This window comes from Astyanax mexicanus, chromosome 22 (assembly GCF_023375975.1).
Source record: "Astyanax mexicanus isolate ESR-SI-001 chromosome 22, AstMex3_surface, whole genome shotgun sequence".
In the NCBI taxonomy this organism is placed as follows: domain Eukaryota; kingdom Metazoa; phylum Chordata; class Actinopteri; order Characiformes; family Acestrorhamphidae; genus Astyanax; species Astyanax mexicanus.
Window position 1 is genome coordinate 36928088 of NC_064429.1, and position 18939 is coordinate 36947026.

Genomic DNA, 18939 nt, shown 5'->3' on the forward strand with positions numbered 1-18939 from the left:
TAATGTTGATTTTTGCTGTTAAGTATTAGTATGGAAGCCCATTTCCGCCACCTGAAGAAAAAAAAACGTCCTCAACTAAGTCATAATTATGAGATAGAAAAGTCATAATTATGGGATAGAAGGCATATTTATGAGATAGAAAGTCATAATTATGAGATAGTAAGTCATAATTATGAGAAACTAAGTCATAATTATGAGATAAAAAAGTCATAATTATGAGATAGTAAGTCATAATTATGAGATAGAAAAGTCATAATTATGGGATAGTAAGTCATAATTATGAGATAGTAAGTCATAATTATGAGATAGTAAGTCATAATTATGAGATAAAAAAGTCATAATTATGAGATAGAAAGTCATAATTATGAGATGATTTTTATCTCATAATTATGACTTACTATCTCATATTTATGAGATAAAAAGTCATCTCATAATTATGACTTTCTATCTCATAATTATGACTTTCTATCTCATAATTATGACTTAGTATCTCATAATTATGACTTTCTATCTCATAATTATGACTTACTATCCCATAATTATGACTTTTCTATCTCATAATTATGACTTAGTTGAGGACGTTTTTTTTTCTTCAGGTGGCGGAAATGGGCTTCCATATATTAGTGCTATTCTCTCTCAATCTCTTATTTAGTTAACGTATTAATTAATAATTATTTATTATTGATTTATGATATTTATGTGGTGTATTCCTCAAACATATTTGGACTCTCCACTGTGTTATTTGTGTTTTTAAAATTTTTGAAAAGGGGGTTTCATACAATATGTATTTACAATTGCATTTAAAAGCATACAAAAATACTAAATTATACATTTTTCTTTTTTTTTGTAGTCGTTCTTGTTGTTGTTGCATCAATTACTTCTATATATGCATTTTATATTAGAAATCAGTCAATACCTATTCAAATATGAATTATTACATGCTGCAACAAATACATAAAGGAAAACAGACACAAATATATGTATGTATGTATTCACATACATAATGTTTTACATAGTTTTTTTATTTTAACTGTATTTGTATTTCTAATATGGTGCTTTTGTCTTTTGAAAATATGTTCTATAAATATACACGATGGTAGCACGTTTTGTCAAGAGAGCACAAACTGACAGAACACTGGAGAATCCGGAACAGGAAGTGGATTCCTATTGGTTGCCATGGTTGCCATTTTTTTCTCAGACTCGTTGTAAAAAAAATGTACGTAAATATAATACGTAAATAAAAATAGCGCAAAAATGCTACAAAAAGCATTATAAATAAATCCAGTTAAAAATATACAAAAAATTACACAAAAACTAAAAAGAGTGCTTTGTTGTCCTGCGCCTATTGGTCGGTCGCCTCCTCGCCGAGATATATGGTCGCTCCTGATTGGCCAGAAAAGGCAACACCCACAGAACTCCATTGCAGTGATTGATCAAAAAGCACCAACCCTAGAAAACCTTGCTTGTGATTGGTTGAAATGAGACACCCCCTGAAGCCACGCCCCTAGCACATGCTGTTCTGCAGAAATTCACCTCCGAGCTGCTTTTCCCTTATAATAATATTTAATCAGTTAATAATTTTAATAAATAAGAATAAATATTATTAGTGGAGAATTAGGATAATTTATTATTAGTTAATACAGAGATTAAGAGTGTTTTAAGAGGGCATTACACTTAATAAATTAGTCTATTTACTACATATGAATATAACGTGTTGCACAAACACTTTAATATCTTCATGCAATACTTTTATATAATTTATAAATATACTATCGGTCAAAAGTTTTAGAACACACCAATTGTTTAATAGTCCAGTAGCTGCAGTTCTTTTTATTACTGCAGTTCTTCTTCTCCTGTCAGATTAACCCTAATTCTAATTCTTCTCTTCTCTGCTGAAACTGAGACTCAGTCCTTAATCATGTTAATCTGAGCTAAAGTCTAAAAGCTGCTGTTTCCATGTGGGTCAGCCAGACGTCTTCCTGTAGCAGCTTTCTCCAGTTTCCAAGAGTCTTTTGAAGGTTGTATCACTAATTTCTCTAAAGAAAATAACTTTTAATAGTTACAGAGTTCTCTGTGTTTCTGTGTCTTTTTCTAGATATAATGATGATGAAAGTGTGAATGTGCTGTAAGTGTGTAAGTATGTAAATGTTGCTGCTGTAGAGAGTAACAGCAGTAACACCATCTGTTCCACCACTGCTTTACTACTTGGAATAATATAAAATCCTTTACATATATCCAATACATATATGCTACAGACCAGCTATAAACTGTTAAACCATGAACCGTTTGCTAAAAATCACCCCCTCTTTTTTAAACAATATGTTTTTTTTCAGTTTTTAGTTAATCTAAGGCAGTTTATAGCAAAAAAAATATGTTTTTTGTATTAGAAACAAGAAGCTCTGGAAAAAGTGAAGAGAACACAAACCAGTTTCTCTGATTTTGCTATTTATAGGTTTATGTTTGAGTAAAATGAGCATTGTTGTTTTATTCTATAAACTACAGACAACATTTCTCCCAAATTCCAAATAAAAATATTCTCATTTAGAGCATTTATTTACAGAAAATGAGAAATGACTGAAATAACAAAAAAGATGCAGAACTTTCAGACCTCAAATAATGCAAAGAAAACAAGTTCATATTCATAAAGTTTTAAGAGTTCAGAAATAATCAATATTTGGTGGAATAACCCTGGTTTTTAATCACAGTTTTTTTTCATGCATCTTGGCATCATGTTCTCCTCCTCCACCAGTCTTACACACTGCTTTTGGATAACTTTATGCTGCTTTACTCCTGGTGCAAAAATTCAAGCAGTTCAGTTTGGTGGTTTGTGATCATCCATCTTCCTCTTGATTATATTCCAAATCGTATTTTTTTCCCCCAGAGCTGTATAAAAGGAACACAAGAGTTTTTTGTGGGTTTTTTTTCTTGTTTTATTAATATTGGGAACCACAATACAGAATCACACAATATAGAGGTGAAACTACTCAACAGTGTTCAAGCTTTTTAAACCCTTCAAGAAATAAAACAGGCATGTGAACAATAAATCCTAAATATAGGAAATAATGATGATAATAATAATAATAAAAACTGCAAGCACAAACACTAAACAAAAACTAAAAGTTACAAAGTTACACAGAGTGGATCAAAGCGAAGTCTCAGGAAGCTCGATTACGACTTTATTAAGCGATGAAGTCCAGCGGTCTGTTGAATCCACCTTTCCTGTTCATATACTGTCTGTAAAAGAAAATATGATTACATCATTGATCTCCCCTCTGCACCAACATATTACATCATCGCCGGCCAATGGGAGCGCGCGTCTCTGAGCTGTGCAGCACCTGCAGCTCTGATTGGCTGTTTAAGCAGGCTGTTGCTACTAACAGTGCAACCAAACAATGGGCTGCTGCTCAGAACAGCAGAGCTCAGACATAAACACAGGCATACAGCTGATCCACGCCCCGACCACGCACAAACCTCGTATCTCAGAGACACATCCTCAGAGAGATGCTGCTGATTTTACTGTGCATGTACATCAACATGCATATACATATACAGCAATCATTAATGCATAAACATTTAGCAATGATTAATAATTTCTAATTAGTGTCAATTAATATTTTAAGATAATTTATTAAATAACTTGCTTAACAATTTCACAATATTTATTAAAGTCATAACGACTCTTATTTAATTATCCTTAATGTAAAAGTGTTTCCGATATTTGATATTATTTTACAAATATGAGACTCAGCGACTATATATTTGTATACTTACAAATATAAATGAGATGTTTTTAAATGGGATTACAGTCATATGAAAAAGTTTGGGCACCCCTATTAATCTTACTCATTTTTAGTTCTAAATATTTGGGTGTTTGAAACAGCCATTTCAGTTTGATATATCTAATAACTGATGGACACAGTAATATTTCAGGATTGAAATGAGGTTTATTGTACTAACAGAAAATGTGCAATATGCATTAAACCAAAATTTGACTGGTGCAAAAGTATGGGCACCCTTATCATTTTATTGATTTGAATACTCCTAACTACTTTTTACTGACTTACTGAAGCACAAAATTGGTTTGGTAACCTCATTGAGCTTTGAACTTCATAGCCAGGTGTATCCAATCATGAGAAAAGGTATTTAAGGTGGCCAATTGCAAGTTGTTCTCCTATTTGAATCTCCTCTGAAGAGTGGCATCATGGGCTCATCAAAACAACTCTCAAATGATCTAAAAACAAAGATTGTTCAACATAGTTGTTCAGGGGAAGGATAGAAAAAGTTGTCTCAGAGATTTAACCTGTCAGTTTCCACTGTGAGGAACATAGTAAGGAAATGGAAGAGCACAGGGACAGTTCTTGTTAAGCCCAGAAGTGGCAGGCCAAGAAAAATATCAGAAAGGCAGAGAAGAAGAATGGTGAGAACAGTCAAGGACAATCCACAGACCACCTCCAAAGAGCTGCAGCATCATCTTGCTGCAGATGGTGTCACTGTGCATCGCTCAACAATACAGCGCACTTTACACAAGGAGAAGCTGTATGGGAGAGTGATGCGAAAGCACACTTCAGGTGACTCTGTTTGTGGCGTGCTTGCAGAAATAGCTTCTTTTGCCATTCAAATAGGAGAACAACTTGCAATTGGCCACCTTAAATACCTTTTCTCATGATTGGATACACCTGGTTATGAAGTTCAAAGCTCAGTGAGGTTAACAAACCAAGTTTGTGCTTCAGTAAGTCAGTAAAAAGTAGTTAGGAGTATTCAAATCAATAAAATGATAAGGGTGCCCATACTTTTGCACGGGTCAAATTTTGGTTTAATGCATATTGCACATTTTCTGTACAATAAACCTCATTTCAATCATTTCAATTATATCCATCAGTTATTAGATATATCAAACTGAAATGGCTGTTGCAAACACCCAAATATTTAGAACTAAAAATGATTAAGATTAATAGGGGTGCCCAAACTTTTTCATATGACTGTAAACTCCAATTTGCACGACTGAAAATTAAAAACAGTAAAAATAAAAAAAAAATGAAATAATATTATACAAATAAGGAAGAATAATATTGTCTGAATTGAGTTTTGGACCTGACTTGTACTGAAGTACTTTAAAAATAATAATAAAAATGAAACACTTCCTTATATATTTGATATAATGTTAATGAGTCTCATATTTGTAAAGGAATATTAGCATATTAAAAAAAAACATAAATGAGATATAAAGCATATATAGCGAGAGTTTTTAGTGAACCGGGAAAATCTGCTTTAAACGTTTAGTTTCTAATCACCATCAGAAAGCCTGTGACTGTTTTAAATGACTTCATTAGTTCATCTTTTTCTCTTATTTTTTATATTTTATTATTTTTGTATTATTTTATTTTATTATTTTTTGTTTATTTATTATTACTTTTATTTTTATTTAATTGTAATGTTCATTTTTTTCTTTCTTGTTCTTAGTTCTATTATTCATTAAATCACTTCTTATCATTTTTAACTTTTTACTTTACTTTTACTATTATCTATTGACTTATTTTATATTTTATACATTTCTTACTTTTTAAGTGTTAAATTTGTTTTTTTTTTATGGTATTTTAGAATGTTCTGCATTACATATATATTTTTATTAAATGTTGATTTAAAATGAGATATAAAAATATAAATATATATATAAAAATTTAGATTACTTCTTTTATTTTTTATTATTTATTACTATTTTATTTCTTATTATTTCTAAATTATTATTAAATGTGTTCAATCCATTCGATGTTTTAAAGGCTCGGCAACACTGTAAATGAGGGTCACCCTCAATGTTTTTTCCCCGAGTGAAAATAAAGGTTGATTGATTGATTGATTGATTGATTGATTGATAGCAATATGAGGCATTTTAGCATGTTTTTAAAATGTGTATACAAGCTCCAATTTGCACGACTGGAAAGAAAAAATTGTAAAAATCAGCAAACATATAAAAAAATATTATATAAATAAGGATGATTCATATATATATATATATGAATATATATATCAAACCTGTATTTCCTCTTCTGGGTCACATTGATGGCGTGAGCATTTACAGATCCATCCACCTTCCTCCCCTGTTGTTCAGAAACACAATGAAATAAAAGTGTTATTACATTATTAAATATTCACAAGAGAAATCACAGCACACTTCACTGACTGATTACAAGCACGTCCAACTTCATTAATACACAGCACTGACGCTGCAGCGAATTAAAATGGGTATTTTATAATGAGGATAAAGTCGTGTTACAAACGTTTCCTTTTTTATTGAGAATGTGGATATAAAATATCTATGACGATGTTGATATAATACAAAAAATACAATAAAATAAAATGCAAGTGTATTTTGCCCAATTGCGCCACCATGTGGTCAGAAATGGTATCTTTAAAGAGCTTTGCTCTGTTCCTGTGCAAAAACAAGCTCAATACAAACAGTGTGGGGTTCAGTTTCAGTATCATTTGTTTAAATAGATGATAATCACAAACAAAATATATAAAAAGTAAATCATGTGTGAAAGAAAGAAAGAAAGAAAGAAAGAAAGAAAGAGAGAACAAAAGAGGGAATAATAGAGAAAGTAAGAGAAAATGAGAGAAAGAAAGAGAATAAGAGACAGATAAAGATTAAGAGAGCAAAAGAGAGAGAAAGAAAATAAGAGATAAGAGAAATAATGAGAGAAAGAGAGAGACAGAGAGAGAACGAAAGAAGAAACAGAACAAGAAACAGAGAAAGTGAGAATAAGTGAGAAAGAGAGAGAATAAGAGAAAAAATGAGAGAGTAGAAGAGAGAAAGAATAAGAGAGAAAATAACACAGAGAAAGAAAGAAAAAGAGAGAAATACAGAAAGAATAACAGAGAGAATAAGAGAGAAAAAGATAGATAGAGACAGAGAGAGAGAGTGAAAAAAACTATATAGATACGACTATAGAGAAGGAATGAGAAAGAGAGAATAAGAGTGCAAGAGAAAGAATAAGAGAGAAAGGGAATAAGAGAGAGAAACAATCAGAGAGAAAAAGAGATAATAGAGACAGAGAAAAGGAAGATTGAGAAAGAGAGAGGAGTGTGGAGAGGTAAGAGTTAGTTATGAGATTTAATCCATATTTAAAACAAATAAAAAGTAATTTTCCTTCTGAATGCAGCAGCAGTGATGTCATATTTACATCACTAAAAAAACTCTAAAAATCTCCAATTTGTCACTGTAAAATCTAACTTGTCTCTGTAAAAAAAAAAGAGTTAATTACATCTGAAAGTTTGTAAAACGACTAATTTATGCTAAAATAATAATAATTATGCGTTTCCAGACTAATTGTGTTTCTGTGCACCAATCTCACCTTGGTGGTGTTAAAAGAACCGAAGCCCATCAGCTTCATCATCTCGATCTCCTCCTCCGTCTTCCCCTGCATGTCCTCAGCTGCAGCACAGACAATAAACACCATTACCCAGCATGCAATTCTAACATCATAAAATATAATATTCTAAATACACACACATCTTATTATGAGTTAGTACAGGAAGAACGCTAATGGATTTTATTTCCCCATTTGGCTGCAAAATTCTAAATTAGATGCTTCAGATAACCATCTTCCAGTTTTTGACAATAAGGAGTGAGATTTTCCCACTCCTCCATGCAGAATTCTTTCAGCTGGGTGAACATCTCAATACGATTATAATCTGTGTTTTGACTCTGACATTCTAGATCTTTTAATTTCTTTCTTTAAAGTAACTCCTTGGTAGATATACTATATTTTTTGCACTATATAATGCACTTAAATCCTTTAATTTTCCCTAAATTTCTCAGTACGCCTTATAAACTGGTTGCGATTTATGTATGAATTCTATCAGTCAGGTATTAAGGAGCAGTAAAGACACTCCACTGAAGTACAGAGTTATACAGGAGTTTCAGTTTAGTTCTTCAGCAGCCAGACAGGAGTAGCATTAGCGTTAGCTGCTAACCATGCTATACGCAAGTTAGCTCTTTTATCATTCTGCTGCTAACCCAGGCTAGCACTGCTGGCGCAGCATAAGCATTACACGCTAACCGCTAGCTCTTCTGCCATTTAGAGGCAAGCATTTTGGACTGTAGCTTGCTGCTAACCCCAGCTCGCACTGCTGGAGCAGCATTAACACTGCCCACTGACCACGCTAAGCGCTAGTTAGCTCTTTCACCGCTCAGAGGTGAGTATATCAGACTGTAGCCTTCCTGTTTACCCTGTTAAAACAAGCTATGTGGGACAAACCGCTAGCAGATATCGCCCTGGGTAATCAGAAAACTCAGGGTTCATCAGTGTAGTGCTGTCGGTTTGCGTTTACTAGCACTAGTTAGCGGCTAAGCTTAATGTAAATAAACGAAAGCTCTTTACTCACACAAATAAACAGTTTTTAGGAGAGAAATCTGTGTAGATTAACATCCAGCGCTCGACTGACTTTAAAAATAATGCGCCTTATAGAGTGAAAAATACGATACTGAAACATTTTGGGTTGTTGTCATGTTGCATGGTCCACCTCTGCTTCAGCTTCAATGTTAGAACAGATGGTCTCTCATATTCCTCAAACACTAACCTGATATCTGATGCACCTTCGCAGGTTTATCCTTCGATTCCTTCCTGTCTTCATCCCGTCTGTCCTTCTGTCTCACCGGAGACAGCGAGGACGAGCGGTGTCGGCGTGGAGACCTGTGATGACAAGATAACACTATTTAATGACCACTGAGCATCCAAAGGGTTTGAAGACCAAGGTTCCAGATTCAATTCATCCTCATTTGTATTAAAAAATGATGCACTGATATATTTTAAACCCCTCCATCTCCTCACCTGGACCTGCGGCGGTGTGGTGAGCGTGAGCGGCTCCTCCGTCTGTCCCGGTCTCGGGAACGTGATCGATCCCGGTCCCGGCGCCGGCGTTCCCGAGACGTGGAGCGAGAGCGGCGTCTCTCTGCAGAGAAACAGTTAAAGATTAAAAAGGAAAAAAAACAATCCTGAATTCACATGATTTTACTTTATCCTAATGTAGTGTAGGTACATTATTAAAAATACATTTCACACTGTTTATATTAAATATCAGAATTGTTTTCTAACATTTTTAGAACATACTTTTTAGAATACTTTTTTTTAAATATATGAGTTTTATTTATTTTGTTATTTTGCTACACTATTATTTTATTTTAAATAAATCTAGTTACTGTTTACAAAAATTATGTTTTTTTGATTTGCACTAATCCTAAATAACACAGTGTTTTAGTAATATGATATTTTAGTATCACTATATTTTAGACACACTGTATTTTAAGTATCACAGTATTTTAATATCATTGTATTTTAGAAACTGTATTTTAGTATCACAGTATTTTAGTATCACATTATTTTAGTATCAAAGTATTTTAGAAAAACTATATTTTAGAAACATGATTTTAGAAACATTATATTTTAGTATCACTGTTAGGGGTGGGCGATATGGCTCTAAAATAATATCACGGTATTTCAGGGTATTTTTGCGATAACGATTTACTTGGCGATATAGGAAAAGAGAAATAATTTGTTAATTTCAGGAATATAGTATAATAGTTTAACAGTATAATCATAATGTGGCAAAATAAATAATATAGCATAAAATAATATAATGCAGCAAATAATATTCCAGAATATTTAGTGCATGCATATAAACTGCAAACTAAAACAATTATACAATAAATACACCTAAAGCTTCACAGTAAATAATAGACTACTTTTAAGACAGAACAGCCCTGTTATCACGATATGGATTTTTAATATCATGATATTTCTGTGTCACGATATATTGTATACGATATAATATTGTCCACCCCTAATCACTGTATTTTAATATCACAGTATTTTAATATCACAGTATTTTAATATCACAGTACTTTAGTATCACAGTACTTTAGTATCACAGTACTTTAGTATCACAGTACTTTAGTATCACAGTACTTTAGTATCACAGTATTTTAGTACCACAGTATTTTAGTATCACAGTACTTTAGTATCACATTATTTTAGTACCACAGTATTTTAGTACCACAGTATTTTAGTATCACAGTACTTTAGTATCACATTATTTTAGTATCACAGTATTTTAGTATCACAGTATTTTAGAATCAAAGTATTTTAGAAAAAAACTATATTTTAGAAACATGATATTTTAGTATCACTGTATTTTAATATCACTATATTTTGGTAACAGAGTATTTAAATATTGTGTTTCTAAAATATCCCTTTATTTGAGTAACACGGTATTTTAATATAGATCATATATCGTCCAATCCCTACACGCTGTTACGTTTGAGCTGCGTTAGCTTATCTAGTAACAAACATATTCCCCATAATAAGAGTTTTTATGTTCGTAGGCGAATAAAAGCCTATTTTTCTCTCATTTCGGTGTAAATCAGGAAACGTATTATAATAAAGTATAAAATAATAGAGTTTAAAGATTAAAACTGATTTTAAAAGCTGTATAATAATATAACAGAGCGCGCTGAGCATCAGCGGAGAGTAAACCGATATAAACACGGTTTAAAATCATTAATTACAGTAAATAACTGAATACAGACCTCGGCGCGGGGGTGTCCTGCTCCTGCTGCGACCCATAATCCGGATATTTTCAATATAAACAGTTTATTTTAATCCGATTTTAAGAGAAACCCGCAGAACTCTCCAGACTAGTTATACTCCATTAGAAAACACGCGCATATAAAAGCAGTCCGGGCGGAAACAGAGACCGAGAGAATCTTAGTTCCGCCCGAATCTCTATATCTTTATTCAATTTCTGAATCAGTTTATCCGATTTTGCTATTTATAGGTTTATGTTTGAGTAAAATAAACATTGTTGTTTTATTCTATAAACTACAGACAACATTTCTCCCAAATTCCAAATAAAATATTCTCATTTAGAGCATTTATTTACAGAAAATGAGAAATGACTGAAATAACAAAAAAAAGATGCAGAGCTTTCAGACCTCAAATAATGCAAAGAAAACAAGTTCATATTCATAAAGTTTTAAGAGTTCAGAAATCAATATTTGGTGGAATAACCCTGGTTGGTTTTTAATCACAGTTTTTTTTTCATGCATCTTGGCATCATGTTCTCCTCCACCAGTCTTACACACTGCTTTTGGATAACTTTATGCTGCTTTACTCCTGGTGTAAAAATTCAAGCAGTTCAGTTTGGTGGTTTGATGGTTTGTGATCATCCATCTTCCTCTTGATTATATTCCAGAGGTTTTTAATTTGGTCAAATCAAACAAACTCTTCGTTTCTAAGTGGTTTCTTTCTTTTTTTCAGAGCTGTATAATAGTAAACTTAAAATGTACAAAAATGAAAAGCATTGTTTAGTTATGAGACAGTATTGTAATATGATATAAGACAAAGTTGCACAATTAAGTAACAAAACATAAAATGAACCTATATTAAAGCAATAGAATATATATAAAGATTATCTGATTTATTCAAAACAATTACTGAAAACAAACAATAATAAACTAAAATAAACTAAACATGGAAAATAATATAATCACTTATTATAGGGGGTATTTTAATTGTCATTTATAAAGATTATTTAGGTAATTTATTTGATGTACAGTTGAATTTAAAATTATGGATAGATAAAATAAACTTATCTGCTATTTTAAAAAGGGAAAAAGATAACTTACGTGTCATTGTCTCATTTCCCCGTCTTTTTCAACTGGAAACAGATGATCACTTTTATTTAATTCAGCTGGCAGTGGTTTTAATGTTATGGCTGGTGTAATAAAGTGGATTAAAAGTGACAGAGCACGCTGATCAGAAATCTTTACACATACAGAAAAACATATTTTTGCAGCTGTAATTTAATTACTCACAGATGAAGTTTGATATTTTTTGTGAATTGTAATTTTCTGATAAAGTGAATATAAAAAAATACTAATATTTCTTCTTCAATATCTATAGCATTTGTAACTAAAGCATGGGATAAACAATTAAACATATTGGCAATTATAGAATATCCACACAGATAACAACATCCCATCACATGATATGCATACATCCTGTATTGGAATTGATTTATTACAACATTTTCTCATTTTCTAGGGATATTCACCCAATACCAATAGAGATGCCATTTTTAGTAACAAATTAAGAGCTAATCTAGTTATTGATATTTGTCCAGGTAGCATTAAGAATAGAGAACCTGAGATCAGCTAATGTATGGCAGCATCGGCTGAGACTTAGCCGGGCCAATTCCCATGTAATACTCAGCAACCAGAGTATTGGTACCAGCAGCTCAGCCCAATTCCTATAGTATATAATTATACTAGTAGATGAAATTATATCAGCAATTTCTGTTTGTGAGCTGAATGTCCGTAGGATGTGGGTCATGCAACAAGACAATGACCCAATGCACAGAAGTGGTTTAGGATAGGGGCAAGTTAAAGTCCTGACTAAATCCAATAGAACTGTTGTCAATGAAGCAAAAAAAGAAATCCACCAACATAACAGAGGTGGAGCTGTTTTGTATGGAGGAATGACATTTTTCTGGTAAATTCCAGTTCAGATACTACGACAGTGCTTTAGGGCCATACAAAAAAAATAAATAAATAAATAAAAACAGTTAACTTCGGGAAAAAAGACGTAATATTACGAGAATAAAGACGTAATATTACGAGAAAAAATACATTATATTACAAGAAAAAATAAGTAATATTACAAAAATAAAGACGTAATATTACGAAGAAAAATATATTATATTAAGAGAAAAAAGACATTATATTACAAGAAAAAAGACGTTATATTATGAGAAAAAGACATTATGGAAAAAAAGACAATATTTCGAGAATAAAGATGTAATATTACAAGAACAAAGACGTAATAATACGAGAATACAGACATTTCCTGCCTTTTAGTTTAGTATTTGCGACGAAAAGAAAGATAAATTCAGTAAATTCCAGTCATGAATAAAGGAAATAAACCTTTTACTGATACAGGATGACTGTATGTTGTGTAATAAACTACATTAAGATCAAATTTTATACAAAAACGCCTTTATTCTCGTAATATAATGTCTTTATTCTCTCTTTTTTTTTTTGTATGGCACTAAAATGCCGTCAAAAGATAGAACAGTATAATCATGTTTATTCAACAAAAAGAGCTGAAACCAGGGTGTGATGTTGGTTTAAATGAAGTTTAATGATGGTACAACCTAGCATCGATCACTTTACATTCTAATATGACATGAATTCAGACTGAAAACCAGCAGATATGCACACAAAAAGCCTTTAAAACCAGAGATACTGCTCATAAAAATAATAATTACACCTGCAAAGAAGTCCCCCGTCAACTGTACAACATAAAAACAAGGAGTGGAATGTTTCTTCTTTTATTAATTGCATAATTGAGCTTGAATCACTTTTTAATTTATTTTTTTTATTCTCAGTAGCTTATTCAGTAGAGTTGATGCCAGTTTTCACGTTTTCTGTTTCCCTGCTGTTAAAAAACAAAAAAACGAAGCCGTGAGATTAAAGATCTCAGAGAGATCAGGAGAAACAGAAACAGGAAACCAGCCTTCAGTCAGCAGAGAGCACACGAGTACCATTCATATAATCATAAATACCGATAATTGTGCAGAACGACCGTCTGTGAACAATCATAGTGAACTAACATCGACAATCAGTGCGTACGTAATGCCACATTCTCGTCTATATGCTTGTGCTAAGTGCAATATATCGTCATTTTCAAAGCGAGGGGAGAGAGAGTGTGCGTACGGCCCGAAACATACGTCAACATACGTCACGCAAACGCCAACGTCTGTCCTGCTGTACGAACGTGCATCGTGTAACGTGCATTATTACGTTAATGTCAATGTAGCGCCCCCTTGTGGTAACAGTCAGAATGCAGCTAAAGATTACGTTAGATTGAACGTACAATTAGATATAGCTCAATGCTTTTCCTTTTGCAATATTACTCGGACTTACTGCAAACGCAAATGCAACGTGCATTTTTGCGTAATTTTTCCTTGCGTAAAATACAGCTCTGGAAAAAAATAAGAGAGCAATTAAAAATGATGAGTTTCTTTGATTTTACCAAATTGAAAACCTCTGGAATATAATCAAGAGGAAGATGGATGATCACAAACCATCAAACCACCAAACTGAACTGCTTGAATTTTTACACCAGGAGTAAAGCAGCATAAAGTTATCCAAAAGCAGTGTGTAAGACTGGTGGAGGAGAAAGAACATTATGCCAAGATTCCTGTGTAAAACTGTGATTAAAAAACAAAAACCAGGATTATTCCACTAAATATTGATTTCTGAACTCTTAAAACTGAAAATAAATGCAAATAAATGCTCTAAATGAGAATATTTTTATTTGTAATTTGGAGAAATGTTGTCTGTAGTTTATAGAATAAAACAACAATGTTCATTTTACTCAAACATAAACCTATAAATAGCAAAATCAGAGAAACTGAATCAGAAACTGAAGTGATCTCTTCGTTTTTTACAGAGCTATATGTCTAAGGCTAAGACTCAAAACATATGTTCGCAAATGCAATTTTATCACTTTTGTCACCCATTCGATGCAGCTTTAAACATGTGATTTTGCGTTCACATACTAGCACTTGCGTTATGAAATATGCTATGACACATTTCTGAACGCAGTTACTCACAAAAAAAAGTTCTGGAGGAGGAAAGGGAGCATTTTCCGCCCATTATCTGTTACAGGGCTGCTGTGATTACCATCAGTTGTCTACATTTATATGTTTAGAAAACATTTAGAAAACATTTAGAAAAACACAAGCATGTCAGTCTAGCACCCCTTGTGGCGATGCTGAGAATGCAGCTTGCGCTTTGTTTGCGTTGCGTTGTTTTATGTTACAAAGGTTTCACGTCTGAACACAACTAACGTAGCTCAATTAAAGCGTTTGCGTTCACGTTGTTGCACGTGGAAGTATGTTTTGGGCCGAAGTGTGTTTTAGTGTAAATATATATATATATATATATATATATATATATATATATATGTGTGGAACTTTAGTTCATTTCGGCCTGTGTCGGGATTGAGGGATTGTGGGATTGAGGGATTGTGGGATTTCGTAATGAAAAATTCGTCAAAGCTTCGTGTCACAAAACCATAATAAAAAATGCTTGGTGTGTTGTGATTGGACAGACAGACAGATGGACACAGTGAGTCTGAATGAGTGTAAGTGCAACTCCGTCCGGCCGAGGGTTCGTAACGGCCTTGTGAGCGATGTGTGTGTGTGTGTGTGTTTACGTGATTGTGTGTGTGTGTGTGTGTAGCTGTAGTGTGTATTGCGGGAGTGTCCGTAATCGTATCCGGATCCGTTCAGGACTCCGCCTTCTCCTTCTGCTTCTTGCTCTTCTTCAGGAACGAGGGAGCTTTGAACTTCTTCTTCTTCTTGGACGGTGATTTGGACGGAGAGCCTTCGGGGGTGGTGCCCGGAGGCTTGGTGGGCGGGGCGTTGGGCGGGGCCAATGGCGCGCTTTCTGAAGTGTCATTGGTGGTTAAAGCCTTCATTCCTTTCTCCAGCTCCTCCTGCTGCTTCTCGTCCTCCTCTTTCCCGTTCTGCACGGCGTCCGAGGGTTTCCCGTCTATCAGTACAGAGAGAAAAGAGAGAACGGAGACAAAATTACAACAAAAAAATCACAAATCAGGCACTTTTATTACCTTTTGTCTTATCAGATGTTGATATTTTTGACAACAAGCAACATTAATAGTTGAATCCCTAAAAAATCCACCAGCACCTTTAGAAATATATATATTTTTTTTTATACACTTGAGTATGGTTAAATATATTTCATATATTGAATTCTGAAGAAGCAATTCAGCGCAATTAAATCAAATTCAAAATGTATTATTATTAACTAATGCATTTTTACAGATAAACAAATAAACAGATAGTCAAAAAGATGAGTTAGACATACAAATAGATAGATAGATAGATAGATAGATAGATAGATAGATAGATAGATAGATAGATAGGATATGCAGACAGTCAGACATAGATAGATAAACACACAAATGGATGGAGCAATGGACAGACAGACAGACAAATGGAGAAAGGGACAGACAGAGGGACAGACAGACAGATAGACAGACAGGCAAGTGGATGGAGAGATAAAGGGAGATGGATAGAGCTGGAGACTGATAGCGAATAACAGTTGGAAGGGAGGACAAAGGGACAGACTGACAGAAACAGATAGATAGACAGACCGACTGACAGACAAATCGATAGACAAATAGATATATAGGCAGACAAGTAGACAGATGGACAAAAGGATAGATAGATAGATAGATAGATAGATAGATAGATAGATAGATAGATAGATAGATAGATAGATAGATAGATAGATAGATAGATAGAATAGGTGGACAGACAGATGTAGATAGATAAACGCACAAATGGATGAAGCAATGAACAAACAGACAGACAGACAAACGGACAAAGAGACAGACAGATAGAGAGACAAGCAAGTGAAAGGAGGGACAGACGGATGAATAGAGGGGGAGACACAGATTAATTGATGAAGGGGAAGACAAAGGGACAGACAATCAGAAACAGATAGATAGACAGATCGACTGATAGACAAATAGATATATAGACAGACAGGCAGACAAACTGACAGACAAATGGATGGAGGGACAGAAAGACACAGATGAGGTAGAAAGGACAAGTATACAGACGCACAAATGGATGATGCAATGGACAGACAGACAGACAGACAAATTGATGAAGGGACAGACCGAGAGATAGACAGGCCAGTGGATGGAAGGACAGACGGATGGATAGAGGGAGAGGAGACTAAAACAAATTAATGAATGGAGGGGAGGACGAAGAGACAGATGGACACATCAACTGACAGACAAATAGATATACAGACAAACAGACAGACAAATGGATGAAAGGACAGACAGAGGGAGAGACAGACAGATAGACAGACAGGCAAGTGGATGAAAGGGCAGATGGAAAAATAGAGGTTGGATGGAGGGGAGAATAAGGGGACAGACAGACAGAAAACAGACAGATAGACAGACCAACTGACAGACAAATACATAGACAAATAGATATACAGACAGAGACATTCTTTATAGATAGACAAGTGGATGGAGGGACCGAAAGACGGACAGACAGATATGCAGACAAGTAGACAGTAAGACAGACAGACAGATGAATAATTTATAATCTCTAATAATTAAACTGAAAAACTGAAATTCATACATGCAATAATAGAGTTATTAATAAAGAATAATATAAAAATATTATTAATAAGGTTATTATCAGGCTGGGCAGTTATGGGTAAATAATTAGCTTAATATAAAATTATAAATATATAATAACCAATCACATGCAGGCATGTAGGTCACATGATACATCAGGGGGCGCCAATACCAGTACTAGACGGCAGCAACCGAAAACTGTTCATAATCACTAACTTTTGTAACGTAAAGATGTGTTTCTGCAGGTACATCACCACCAAACCGTTTCAGAACTGACCCCTCTGTGTTAGGTACCCATGCTGAGGAGGCGTGCAGGTGCAGCGTGCAGGTAAGGTGTGTTTAAGGTGGGGGAGGGGATGTGAAGCTCACCTGAGGGAGGGGCTTTGGTGGGGGAGGCAGCAGGGGGAGTTCCTGCATCGTTCAGGACCTCCTCCCCACCTGCCACAGCCAGAGGAGAACACAGGTGAGTAATACAGGTACAGGTAAACGGACACACAGAAGGTCCTGACGTCCACCTGTCCTGCTTTATTTTACACTAATCAACTCAATAACGAGAGCGCAGGACAGGAGGAGCATCCAGGACGGGGAGTGAAGAGACACAAGGAAAGAGAGAGAGAGGTTAGTGAGTTATAGTTGAAGGATTAGAGAGAGTGAGGAGTGCGAAAGGACGGGGATGGGACGGTGCTCATGAATTTACCTCAGCAGTGCTATTGTAATCATGAATTTACTTCAGCGGTGTTATTCTAATCATGAATTTAGCCCAGCAGTGCTATTCTAATCATAAGTTTACCGCAAAAGTCCTATGCTAATCATAAGTTTACCTCAGCAGTGCTATGCTTATCATAAGTTTACCTCAGCAGTGCTATTCTCATTATAAATGTACCTCAGCAGTGCTATTCTAATCATGAATTTACCTCAGTAGTGCCTTAAATCTTTAAAATTGTCCTTAATTAGTCCCTAAAGTGTTGAATTATTTAAAGGGTAACTAAACCCCCTGATTTTTGCTGGCTCCACCCTCAACTCAAACTTGCCTAAAAATGGGTGGAGTAGTTTGAGAGGGGCACTGGGTGATGTATGGGTTTAGGGGCGGAGCAAAATCATCCCTTAAGGTTTAAGCAGGTCACAAGTCCTTCTCAGTGGTAAAATACTGAATTTAAACACTGTAAACGCAGCGGGGCGTGTATCTGTGTATCTATAAGTGTTAGGTCGTACCTTCCTGGCCGTCTTGTTTGCGCTGAACCTCTTTACGATACTCTTCCAGCGCCTGATCCGTCAGCTCGTTAAACGGGTTCGGCGGTTCTGGTTCAGGAGTCGAGGGAGGTTCCACCTTCTCTGGAGACTGAGAGGAACGAACACTCACACGTTTTAATACTATGTTAAAAAATAAATCAAATAAATTAACCCTTTCAGATCTGAATTATCTCTAGTGATGAAAAAAAAAATGAAAGAATGCTGATTACTGTCTGTAATGCACAAAAAATACGATTCTAATATTCTACTATAAAATCTTTATAGCAAATAAATACAGCTAACTAAAATATTATATATATATATATATATATTTTTGGATTGAATTATACTGTTTTGGAAGTATGTGTGTGATATTTTATATTTCATTTCATTTCATTGAACTTTTTATTTCATAAACCCTTCCTAAACAAACATGATTAAAAAGTGTTCTAAATCACATTAAATTAGC

General features: G+C 34.2%; 2 protein-coding genes across 4 annotated transcripts in view; both read right to left on the reverse strand.

The window, feature by feature from the left end:
• Window positions 1-3153: 3153 nt before the first annotated feature.
• snrnp27 (small nuclear ribonucleoprotein 27 (U4/U6.U5)) lies at window positions 3154-10756 on the reverse strand. The gene is made up of 6 exons (XM_007228786.4): window positions 10583-10756; window positions 8829-8949; window positions 8578-8690; window positions 7350-7429; window positions 6031-6095; window positions 3154-3234 (listed from the first exon to the last, which is right to left on the reverse strand). The coding sequence occupies exons 1-6, from the start codon at window positions 10617-10619 to the stop codon at window positions 3180-3182; spliced, it is 471 nt and encodes a 156-aa protein (XP_007228848.1). The 5' UTR covers window positions 10620-10756; the 3' UTR covers window positions 3154-3179.
• Window positions 10757-13169: 2413 nt separating this feature from the next.
• Window positions 13170-18939, reverse strand: part of add2 (adducin 2 (beta)) — a 31293-nt gene continuing 25523 nt past the window's right edge. For 2 of the 3 annotated variants that reach the window (XM_022664681.2, XM_022664683.2), the window contains exons 12-14: window positions 18453-18579; window positions 17610-17678; window positions 13170-15613 (exon numbers count right to left, since the gene is read on the reverse strand). In XM_022664681.2, coding sequence (XP_022520402.2) covers window positions 15348-15613; window positions 17610-17678; window positions 18453-18579 — 462 coding nt within the window. In that variant the 3' untranslated portion in view covers window positions 13170-15347. The remainder of the gene's footprint in view (window positions 15614-17609; window positions 17679-18452; window positions 18580-18939) is intronic. The other variant, XM_022664682.2, reaches the window with a different exon arrangement.

Coding starts and splice junctions, on each gene's coding strand:
- snrnp27 (XM_007228786.4), bottom strand. CDS start 10,619: ATGGGTCGCAGCAGGAGCAGGACACCCCCGCGCCGAG. Junction 8,950..10,582: donor CAGGACACCCCCGCGCCGAG/GTCTGTATTCAG, acceptor GTTTCTCTGCAG/AGAGACGCCGCTCTCGCTCC. Junction 7,430..8,577: donor GAAGGTGCATCAGATATCAG/GTTAGTGTTTGA, acceptor TCTGTGCTGCAG/CTGAGGACATGCAGGGGAAG.